Raw genomic sequence first — 12,693 nt, 5'->3', positions numbered from 1 at the left:
AGACTGGGTACCTGACTCCTATTGACTTTCAATAGGACATAGGCATCTAACGGCCCTTCCCCTTCTAGTGAAATGTTCATACATGCCATTGCTGAACGCAGGCTAGTGGCCCTGCTCAGTTCTGGTAAGGCAAATTGTCGACTATGTTCCTTTTCCAAATAAACTAACTGGAAAGGCAAAGAAGGGAAGCTAAATAAATCATGTTCTTGTAAAACTGGTTTTTATTTACGATTAATTTATTAGCAGATGGATTAAGGAAAAATTCACTATCAAGCCTGCAGTTTCAGACATCAAGGCCTCTTCATTATGCTGGTATCCATAACTCTTAAAGTTTCAAGATTTTCAAAATATCAGCAGTGAAACAGAACCCCTGATTCTTGAGAATGGAAAATGGGCACAGAAAACAATATGTCAATGAGCAATTACAGGTACTACATTAATGAGTCATTGTTAAAAGTTCTACTATGCAATTTCTATTACAATCAATGGGCGTCACAAGCCCAAATTATAAGCAATTCTTTGGAAGTTCCCTTAATTTCAATGCCCACATGTAATTTTTTAGCATTGCAGTGATCGTTCACTCAGAATAGGGTCCTTTCTTCATCCTCAGTAACTACCTATTTTTAACTGTAAAATCACATAACTGGACAGGTCTTTTAATGATGGGGACAGAGAAGGGTAGAAGGCCAAAAGAAATATGGTGAGGTTCTATTTTGGTCTGATGGGACAGAGTACTGACTCTAATGACAGCATGTTTTGATTTCATCATGCTAACAAAGAGAAGCATCACTATATTCCAAGGCATCTTAAGTATTGTTCTGTAAACCAGCAGTAATCCCACATCACTTCCAGATATATTCATCTCCTATGACCTCCAGTCTTAAGCCAGGTCAGAGGAATGCTTGGTGCAGATGACGTCACTGTTGCATCCCTTGCCCTGATACTGGTAGGCCAGAATATGAATGCAGAAAACTTGGTGGCTCATGCCTATCTTAAACTGCTGTGTTTTTCCTATGCCAATCTTAAGTATCAAACCGCTTTGCAAAAATCAACAGCCAAAACCAATAATGAATTGTGACTTTTTGTTTTAAAAAAATGCAGCAGCCATTATACAGCAAACCTTTGAGAGATGCTGTTACAACACTGTCTTTAGAATCCAGCTCCAATACATGTCCAAAACCATAAATATTAGTCTAATTATTTTAAAATGCAAACAACACTCTGAATTCTGCCTGGATCCATATTTCTGGATCCATAAAAGGGAAAATAAACACAGCACTGAATTTATAGGCAGATTTACCAGAAGGCTTACCTAACTGGATAAATTGTGGCTCACTTTTCACTCCAGGTCCTGCCCCAGTACTTGCTGCTACTTCCACACTGTATCGAATACCAGGAACTAAGGAAGGGATGACTACAGAAAAGGTGGAACCATCTACTGTCTTGTTTATGTGGTATCTGCTTTCATTGCCCAGGCACCAAACCTGTAGGTAAATAAAGTACATAGCACATGTGGATGTTAAAAGTTAAAGCTAAAAGGATAGTTACATGATACGATATGGTCCTTTCTGCTGCATCAAGGGAGCAGAACTAGATTATTACTGTTATTTATTATTTGTATTGCAGTAGCACCTAGCAACCCCAGTCACAGGCTAGAGCCCCATGGTGTTAGGTGCTGTACAAACACAGAGCAAAAAGATGGTTCCTGCCCCAAAGAGTTTGCAATGTAAGATAATTTGATAGATCCCTTCTAACCCTCTAACATATCAATCCGGGACATAAGCACTAATAATGCACTAGCGAGCATTGGTTGAACTCCACAAATAATGAGAGAGAGAGAAAAAACGAACCTTCAATCATTCAGTATGACTGAAACAAATGAATTAAATGTGATGGTATTTCCAACTCTCTTTTTCATGAATAATCGGTCAGGCTAGGTTTTGTTCACAGACATGTTTGAGGAAATTTGTATTCACATGAATTCATACTTTTCCCTGAGGACAAGTATTCATGCAGGAAGCAATGAAAGTTATAATAAAGCAAACAGGGATTGGGTGCAGGGACTGGGGCTGGTGCAGTGACATGCAATTTTAACTAAGAGTTAGGTCACAATCGTTGGATGAGAACTTGGCACGGGTAAAAGCTAGGGGGCTGAGACTCAATCTGGAGAAGACTCAGGTGATATTGGCTGGTTAGGGGGAAACAACTGGATAAGAAGGGATATAATGTTGCACCCTCTGATTCAAGGGGCTTGCCCACCATTTGTGAGTAGATGCACAACCGAGGAGGCTGGATGGACTGCCAATTGGTATTTTAAAAGCAGGTAGTGAGTAGTGCCTACTGTTAGATCACCTATTTCTCAATCTGTATATTGCCAGGAGGCTGCAACAATTACTTTTGTAATCTGAACTTGCAATTGTTGTCGTCACCTCCAGATCAAGCTATTGCAATGAGCTCTACATGCAGCTACACTTTCAATCTACCTCAAAATCAAAAATGGTGCAGAATTCAACAGCTTGTTTGTTATGAGGTAGGTCCTCCTAGGAACACATGACACTAGTACATTTGGATCCACACTGGCTACCTATTAAATACAGGGTACAATTTAAGGTTATAGGTAATGACCTATAAATGGTCTAAAACCTTGTTATCTGAAAGACCGCTTCACTCTCCCTGTGCCATTCTTATGCATTTGAGATCAGCCTGAGCTGGAACCCAACCATAAGGGAGATCGGATCAACTAGCACAGCACTTTCTGTGAGGGGACCACCTCTCAGCTCTGAACTCACAAATATTCCTAGTACACTGGCCCTTGGGCATGCTGCAAGACACATTTCTTCGCCCTAGATGTAAGGGCTTCAGAAAGACTCTTGTGGGGAATTATAAAGAACTGGAAGATATTTTCAGTTGCTGGATTATTATATATGATTATTGTGGGAAGATAAGAGGTCAATGGAGTAATCCATTTTAATAAACATAATTGTGAAATGTGTCAAGGAATGTTCAGAGCATAGGATAAGCACTCATTTTTACAAATGAATACTAAATAAATGATATAATTTTTATTAGTGCCACTAAATTCTAGCCAATGATCCATAAAACCGACAGAAAAGTTATAGAATGATCTTATAAAAACGATAACAGTGCATGTTTTTAAAAAGCTATTAATAAGTCAATATAGGGATTTGGAAAGGAAACAGTTATGCAGCCTTCACAAGAGCAGTTGCAACCCCTTGTGACAACACACACACACAGAGAATACATATCTATATAGCTTAACACCTCCCCCCCAACACACAAACAATCTGTATTTAACTAGCAAGAAGGAAGTGACACTAATGAATGAAAACTATGCTAGGCAATGGATAGTTAAGCAGAAAACAAATTTATACCATAATTTCTCACAATCTTTACATAGAAGTGATACAGTATATTATAATGATCCATTATATAATCTACATAGGGAAGTTTGAACAGATAAAAGATGTTTGTTAAGGAAACAAACGGGAAGCTACTCCTGAACAGATGCATCATGGAAGAAGAAAATGAAAAGCATTGTAAGCAGCCCTGTAACTTTATGCCAGAGATGAGACAGAATGAACTCTAGCCTCATTTGAATGTTGTTGGTTTTTGTAAAGCGCTATTCATACTTCTGTAGCTGTGGCTGTGTCATCCTTTCCATTATAACCTATTAATACATTCAAATTTGCTCCATTCTAAAACGTAATGTGCAAGGTGTCAGCAAGCCTGGGTTTGAATTGTTTTGAAAAAATAAAGAGAATCCACTTGTTGAGAAAACAACAACAGAATAATCATTAATTACTTTTTGTATTTAAAAGAAAGGTGAGGGGATTTGAATTTCAGGGTTTGATTTTTTTCCAGATTATTTGTTCTTAACATTGAATAGTTGCTTTTGTTTTTTAAACAGAAAATATAATTATGCATGTTTTCATGATGCCTGTTTTCTATCCATAGGGAAAATTATCCACCAACCCACATTAAAAAACAGTGGCAGCCCCACAGCTGCATAGGCAGTAAGAGATGCCTACTCATAGTACACTGCAAGCTATTGTCCCCAGATGCTAGCAGACACTGCATAGCATATTCCACGCTCAAATGTGAATTTCCTCTCTTTTATTGTTTTGTCCTCACAACCCTAACATTCTTTTAATGCAGTTTCTGGTGGGTGAATCATTCCATCTCTTTAGTTCAAGGTCTAACTGCCTTTAAATAAAACTTCCTTTGTGAATATTTTTTCAATTACATCTGAAACTAAGCCACAGAATGATTTTGTACCAGTCAATCAGGTTCTGAAAGGCATTTTATTATTTTAAATTGACCATGAAGCTAAGTGATCTCCACTCTCTTCTTTTCTACAGGGAAAAGAAAGAAATGAGTGGAATGAGTTTAGATGCTTAGGAATAAATGCCTCCACTATGGTATTTTTTTTTTATTTTTATTTTTTTAAGGCTAAGACATTCTGATTTAAAAACCTCTTTCAACAATGCCAATTTGCTACAGACTAGAGCAAACCATCTTGTCACTAGTGGCTATAAAACAACCTTGCAATCCATGACTAGACACTTACAATATCTCAGCCTTGCTTAGGCAATTTTAGCTTCATTTCTTTTATATGTAATTTATTCACAATTTAAATTACTCTAAGATAAAAACAGTATGTTGCTACAGAGGCCTTAAATAATAAAAACTGAATACTGAACTTTAATATGTTAAAATATATATAGTATAATAAAAGCTAGAATGCAAAGATAGATTTGTAAAAAAACAGAAAAATTGCTATAAATATATTTAATCTTACACTAACACTCTTTAGATGGAAAGCTTTTCCATGTTTTTAACCATCTCAGATGAATAGAATAGTACAATTTACTCAGAACGTTACATAATAAATTATGTCTAAGCCTTTTATTAGACCAATTTATCTCCTCAAATACTCTGTTTTTATCAGAAAATGGTTCTTAAACTGGTACATTACTCTTTGTGTTTGTGTATGCAATTCTCATATTATAGCATAGACAAGAAGTTGCTTATTTTAATTATGAATTTTGACCTTTTCTTTAATTTCCTGCACTACCATCTTCCCATTCAAATTAATAGGCAGTTTTAATTCCTTTTGTACATGTAAAGATGCCATAGACTAGATAGAATTCCTAAATATATGGTACTATAAAAATATTCTGTTTATATTTTGTGATTCCACCGGCATTGATTTTCACCAGTAGATGGAGCCAAGTATCCATGAACAACTTATCCATCAATAGCATGCCAATACTTTGCAATGAATAAGAACTCTGCATGTTACCTTATATTCTTGGACCATTCCATTCTGGGTATCCTCAGGGGGTGGCTGCCAGGTAACCACAATTGCAGTCCCATTCCCATCATTCTTAGTCACTGAAACACTTTGAGGTGGAGCACTAGGAGCTGTTTGCGGGAAGAACCAGATGGTTAATTTGTTGTATTTCCAATACAATGTTGCCAAATGCTTTTTAACAAGCTGTAGCTAGTGCTTGATATATAAATGGCCCATTCTGCACTACACAAATGTAATCATAATTTCTTGTTTCGCCATTAAGGATGTTTCTATCTATCAAGGTAAATGGACATGAGAGAGAAAATATGATCTAGTGATGTGAACAGGTGTTGGGACCCTGGGTTCCATTCCTGGCTCTGCCACAGACTCACTTTGTCACCTTGACCCAATACTGAGATCAAAATGTTAAAAAGATTCTACTAATTTTTGGTGCCTTCCTTTCAGAACTTCTAGGTCCTTCCTTTCAGAACTTCTGAATATTCAAACTAACCTCACTTGGAGATTTGGGAGCTCATTGCTTTAGAAAAATCAAGCTGTTGGTGTGTCAAGTTGGACACTCAAAATATAGGCACCAAAAAGTGGATGTTTTCAAAAACGTTGGCTTTTCTTTTCTCTGAGCTTGTTTTTCCTTTTTTGTAAAATAAAATAAAATAAAATAAAATAAAATAAAATATGTACTACTTAAACTCCAGTTATTTGTTAGGTAGTGTCAGTGCAAAGATTCCTATTTTTTGGGTCCATTAGAGTCATCCTAAGATATTCTGGGATCAGGTGCTGCTCTTTTGAGGCTGCTCTAGTGGCCTAGAGGGAAGGCACTCGGGGTCATCTGTTCAACTAGTGCAGCCAAAATATATGGTGCAGGTCTAGGCCTCACCAATGCACTGAAATGTCTAATCTGAGGCATTAGCCATCACCATTTTGATTATGTTTGGCCTGAAAGTAAAAATGCTATGGTGAGGGAAATGGCTTTGGCTCCTCTTTATAGCACATACACAGAAGAGGATGCATAATTTAGCCCACTGTATTTGTTGCTCTCACTCATCATCTTTTCATTTTGTACCAGTGATGGATCCAGATATACAGGCGCTCTAAAAAATGTAGTTTCCGTTCCTCCAGCTACAATACTTTGATGATTTCTGCGGTATCTGCTATTTACTTTAGATAGTGGTAAGTATGTGTTTGAATTTGATACAAGTCACTTGTGACCAGACCATGAACTCAGCAGGGAGGAGAACAATGCTGCACTGGAGATAAAAAAGCACATATCCCTTCTAAGTGCTGGAGGGGATTTCTGCACATGCCTCTCTCACACACAAAGTTTTAAATATTGACTTCTGTGCCATCAAACAAGTCACATACTGATCAGTCCAACTTGCTGACAGTCTCCTCAGCTGCACACTGCTGTGTTCTCAAACAGTATGCACTTCAAACAAAATCAAATAATGCAAGTATCAGAGAGAAACTGGCCAAAATATTCCTTCAAAAAAACAAAAGGTGAAGACAGACTTGCTGCTACTTGCCTTCTTCTAGGGTTTTTGCAAATTTCACTTCGCTATCTGCTCCTTGAAACTCGTTAAAAAAAGGGCGGGCCTTGATTTCATAGTTTACACCTTTCTTCAGCTCTGGAATGACAACACTATTTTTGGATGGTGTTCTCACTTCAAAAATTAACCATTCAGATTCGCCGCGGGGTGCAGTGGCAGGCCTATACAGAATTTTATATCCCTGAATATACTGGGATTGCTGGTCCACCTAGCAGAATAGTAGAAACACACATTAGTGAATGCTTAATGGACTGCTTAATAAATACAAACTGTAACATTGCCTGTGGTATTATGCAAAATACTAAGAACTATCTATTTATTTTATCCAAAGTAAACAATGCTACTGAACCAGATAAAAATTCCTGGGAATTACAGCAAATTATGGGCCTTATTCACCACTGCATCAATAAAGTTTTTAAGCTAGTAGAACTGCACTGACATCAATGAAGGGATAACAAAATGGTGAATCAGGTTCTATACAGGGCCGGCGCAACCCATTAGGCGACCGCGTTAGCATTTGGGGGGCAGCATTTCAGGTCCTTCGGCTGCAACCGGCCGCCTCGGTCCTCGTCATCATTTAGGCGGAGGGACATGGGGCAGGGGAGCGCGGGGAGGGCCGCCTGCAACAAGTAAGGGGGTGCACAGCACACGGGGAACCGCTCCACATCCCAGCTCACTTCTGCTCCGCCTCCTCCCCTGAGCATGCCGCCCCACTCGGCTTCTCCCCCTCCCAGGCTTGTGGCACCAAACAGCTGCCGGGGGTGGGCGCTCAGGGCGGATGGGGGAAGCTGCCGAGGGGGGAGGAGGGGAGCTGTCACGGGGGGAATGCCTTAGGCTGGAGGGCTGCTACAGGGCTCGAGGGGGTGAGGTGGCACAAGGTGGAAGTTTCGCCTAGGGTGCAAAACATCCTTGCACCCGCCCTGGTTCTATATGTTTTTAAATGAATAATCCTGATGGCACGGGGCTCCAGGCAGGGCAGGAGTTTGCATAGGTGGATATGTTTGCAGGATTGGGGTGTATATTTTAATAGTTCAGATGATGAATATAGAAATTAAACAAAGAAACAGGTCAACCTTCCTGAGGGCTGGAAACCTCCCAGATTGCATAAAATGACCCTTGCTTCCTGCCTGCTTCTTTCTGGACAAAGTGGATTTTAAAGGGCAGCCAACTGGCACTATCTACATTCTGATGATTATGCTTGACTCAGTCAAAGGCCAGATAAATCAAAGCACTTCCTCCATTCTCAGTGACTCAGTAGGGGGCTACTGTGCCGTAGGACTGGTGCTGTTTTAAGCAGTCAGTAACAGGGCCAATAAAAATTAGCATTTTAATGGAAGAAAGCTACAAATAAAAGTGGATCAAAACTACACTCAGCTGGATTGTCATTTGCAGTAAGGCCACTTTATGTCACTTGACGGGGTACAGAGGCTTTAGTGTAAATAAGAATCCGGGTCAATATATTTGGGGATACTTGAGACAGGAGGTTACCTAATAGAACTGGAGTCTTGTGCAGCTTTCAGTATGTTTTAGTCACTGATTTTGATAAATGATTTCTGATGTATAGGCAAATTTAAAAATAAAAATGTCTACTTAAAACCACTCAGATTTGTCCCATTTAAACTATTTTATCTGGTGACATAATAAAACTGTTTGTTTGCAATGTAATACCCAAGCATCATATTTCATTTTAAACAACCAAGTGATGAATATCTGCTAGCAAAAATTGAGGTAATGCTTAATCTTTGAAATTGCAGTCAGAGACCACCCAAGAGAGCAACAAAAATTGGCTGCCTGGAAAAGGTTGTTCCGTAACTAAAGGTCAAACAAAATTATGCTTGGAAGCTTGATGATGTTTTTAAGTGGTCAGTTAAAACAGAAGATTGCCTGCTGAACGTGGTCCTTAGTGCAGGTTTCACTGTAATTACTGTGCATCACAGCAGTCAGTTCCTCTATAGCTCTTGACAAAGTAAAATGCTTTCCTTACAAAGTTACGCCATGCTAGCTGCAGCATCTTGTGATCGCTTTTTTATCATGCCTGCCAATATTTTGACTTGATCAGAAGGGAGCCCAGATGACAGTTTAAAGCTCCATTCCCTTGGGATTGTCCCAGTGGTGGAGTTGCCCCTCTCTTTTCCTGACCACCTAGTTGATATTGCTTAAAACAGCTGTTCGTTCATTTACGTTGTCTTAGGTCTTTCCTTGGATAGACTAATCCTTTCCTCATACTATACTCTCTTTCTTTTTCCTTTCTCCTCATCCATCCCCTTCATGCCACAATTTATTTCCCTGTATTCCTTCAATTTTTCTAAGCCCCCAATCTTCTCATTCTCTCTATTTGTCCCTCCTCTGTATCGCTTCCTACCCCTCTCCCTTGGGGACTCCTATAGTATCTTTTTCTTTTCTTGCCCTGCTTTTCCCCCTCTTCCACTATGACCTCCATACATCTGACCTAACTGCTACCAATATGATGGTCAATAAAACAATCCCCAATTGTTTCTCATTGTGTTTTTCTTTCCCATAGCATTTGTGTTCACTTTTAACTTAGTAATTGCTGTGCTGTGGGAGGAAATGTATTTCTCAATATCCGATCTGGGGTGGGTGGATATGGCAACTGCCACATCATAGGGTCTATTTTATGCAGTACTTCCCCCAACTCTGGTTGATAGACTGAGGAGCTATTGTATTATCTCAAACATGACTTAGGGCCTGATACACCTCTCACTGAATGCAATGGAATGGCTCTCATGAACTTGAGTAGACTTTGGATCAGTTCCTTCGCCTCCTGACAAATGAAGCTGATCACTCTTCATATGGCACAGCGCTCTCTGTAGAGTGAGAAGATAGTCTAGCTTCTGATTAAGACAGGCAGTCAGGGGAGTGTAGATAGTGCCAATACACACAGAATGATTTTCATGTACAACAGCAAACTATTTTCATAGTTTCTTTACATAGTTTAACTCCTCCATCAACACTGTGGTGTAATATTGGGATCAAAATAAAAAGTTCCCTTTTTCCCTACCCAGAACCCACCTCCCATTTTATAATATTTACTTACTGTCCAATGAACTTCAATTGAGGAAGAAGAAAGGATAGTGGGGTTGTGAAGATGCAGAACCACATCCCCGAGCTCTCTCTGGACCTGTTTGTGATCCACACCCTGGCTTGTAGGTGGAACATCTGGAACAATGTAAGAACCCATTCTTATAAATGCATTTCTCAATCAAGTTATGTACTCGGAAGACTAAATCGACTTATTCACAGTACCCACTAGAAGAGCCCAAATGTGCAGGAAATAGAACTATGTGAAGCATTTTCACAGCAAGCTGGACAAAAACAATTTGCCTTGTCAGTGGAAGCAATGTGGGGAGAGGGGAGAAATGGGTGAGTGGGTGGGAAGTAAGGAGTAAAAATAAAGAACAAGGTCATGGATAACTACGGTAAATTACAGCAGTAGCATCATCTCTCATCATGCAACTATCTCCCTCCTGCAGGGAGGGGGACTCTCCAAAGCACACTCCAAACACCACAGAAACTAAGAAACAATCAAGGAGGGGCAGAAGAGCAGGTGTGACTAAAAATAAATTCAGTAACACTCTAGCAAGTGTTATTGTTGGGTTTTAATGACTTATTAACTGTAGTATAGTAATTAAATGAGGGGAAATGAACCACACAGATGCCAGGTCTTTCAAGTACAGGAGACGCCAGTGAGCACATTTGCCCTCTGTCTCCCTTGATATTTGCAAATCTAATACTGGTCTCTTATTATTGAAAGAATTGTTCAGATATATGAAAAGAGGAATTCCATTTGATGTGTTCTATCATTTGAGCTGGTACAATGGGGTAAGGATGTTTTCTATGTACAGCTCTTAAAAAGCATCTTGGGCTGAAAAGAAATGACTCTCCCCATATATATACACACATTTATAGTGAACTCATCATCATGATATCTGAAGTGTATGTGGAGCATGGATAGCAGAGTACAATATTTTTATATTCATTTAATAATTCCCCCTTTTTTCACCTCATTATATACAAAAACTATGTTGGCAACAGAGATAAAATCTCAGGTTCGGAAATTCACATGAAATGAAAAGTGCTGATTTTTTTTTTAAAACAATCACAGATATTTGTGAAGATGTTACATTGACTTTGCTCCATGATGCTACTCTCTCAGTCTAATATTTCCTAGTGTTTAGGCAACGTTTTGAAATCTACCAGCATTCTTCTTTCTGAAACATTCAGTAATATTCTTAGCAATTTCAACACCTGCCTGTTCACAACAGGGCCGGCTCCAGGCATGAGCCCAGCATGCAGCTGCTTGGGGCAGCCAGCTGGGAGAGGCGGCACGTCCGGGTCTTCAGCGGCAGGTCCTTCACTCCCTCTCAGAGCAAAGGATCAGCTGCCAAATTGCTGCTGAAGACTGAAGCGGTGGTGGTAGAGCTGCAGATCATGATCACGTTTTTTTTTTTCTTTTTGCTGCTTGGGGCGGCAAAAACCCTGGAGCTGGCCCTGGTTCACAAGAATGGCCAGAGAGGGAGCACAGAGGAAAAGTGTATGTGCATATCCATGCCTGCAACAAAGCCAGCTCCATGACTTTGTTGCAGGTGGGTAGTCCATCTGAGGAGTGAAAGCAGTAGGATGTCGACCTCCCTATAGAAAATGCTTATATAAAATATGAAAAGGACACATCAAAAAGTGCAACTTCTGAGGGGATGGTTACATTTCCAGCCCATTACCCAGTGAATCTTTAAATAAATCACTGACCATCAAATTAACAAATTATCCATCTATATATGTATGAAGTTATTGGCATGTGAACAAATTCTTTATCCAGCAACACAGTCCACATTTGAGACTGTAAGAGTTATGCCACCTGGCAATTTGTCATACAGCTTCTCCAACATATTCACAAGAGTGTGGGATTATTTCAAAACTAAATCAGCGTGTGGCCTTTGTGCAACCAGTGAGTGACAAAGCTGTCTGTTTAGCCATGAAGACTGATTAAAATAAATACACCATTGAGCAGCTACTGTATCCACATGTAAAACATTCTGCCAAATGGTCCACAAATCCAAGCATCTTTTCCTCCTTCTGATACTCTCAAAGACAGTAACTTCTGCAACTTGGATTTGTGTAAATCTCTGACCATCCTTTTGCCTGGAGCTTAAAGGGAGAGTCATCTTAATAAGTAGCAGCTTAAACAGAAGATGGCACAATGGATGAGTCACCATCAATATAACAAACAGTTATCAAACCTTGTCATTCTTACCTCTGAACTACTCAGTACAGCTTATCTACTCTATGGCTTTCTTGTTTTGACTTTCAGCTTTCCAGAGCAAAGACTGCCAATATTCTGTATCTGAACAGATCCCAGCACACTGATTACAAGATTTTACTAATACTAAAACAGCAATGGCCGAGTGAGTGGGGGAGAAGGGGATTGCCACATTTGAACTGTATTTGGCCCAAGATCTCTAAAACAATCAGCCTCTATGACCAGAAGTCAATTTTGATCTATTTTGGCTTGAAGGGAATTCCTCTGAGACTGATGTGACACTGGGAGGAAGAGGGAAATGCTTTCAATAACTAACCTCTTGTATAACTTTTCCCACTACTGAGGATATATGCCCTGAGATCATTAATTTGGCACACAAGCTTAATGCCATTTTGATCTTCTCAGTTCTACTAGATATCCAAATAGCCATGAAAGCAAAAAACATCCACTTCCATCTTCAGTTGGTTCATCTTATAAGAAGCACACTAGGCCACAGTGATATATGCATTTGGGAGTTTCAGGCTTGATCTCCCATGATG

At 39.5% G+C, this 12,693-nt stretch overlaps 1 protein-coding gene across 1 annotated transcript in view; it reads right to left on the bottom strand.

The window, feature by feature from the left end:
* The window catches only part of ROBO1 (roundabout guidance receptor 1), a 1,059,329-nt gene that overhangs the window by 69,306 nt on the left and 977,330 nt on the right, over nt 1-12,693 (bottom strand). The window contains exons 15-18 of the mRNA XM_050962791.1: nt 9,935-10,056; nt 6,856-7,087; nt 5,324-5,445; nt 1,313-1,484 (exon numbers count right to left, since the gene is read on the bottom strand). Coding sequence (XP_050818748.1) covers nt 1,313-1,484; nt 5,324-5,445; nt 6,856-7,087; nt 9,935-10,056 — 648 coding nt within the window. The remainder of the gene's footprint in view (nt 1-1,312; nt 1,485-5,323; nt 5,446-6,855; nt 7,088-9,934; nt 10,057-12,693) is intronic.

This window comes from Gopherus flavomarginatus, chromosome 1 (genome assembly GCF_025201925.1).
Source record: "Gopherus flavomarginatus isolate rGopFla2 chromosome 1, rGopFla2.mat.asm, whole genome shotgun sequence".
Classification (NCBI taxonomy): domain Eukaryota; kingdom Metazoa; phylum Chordata; order Testudines; family Testudinidae; genus Gopherus; species Gopherus flavomarginatus.
This window is presented reverse-complemented; position numbering and strand designations above follow the sequence as displayed.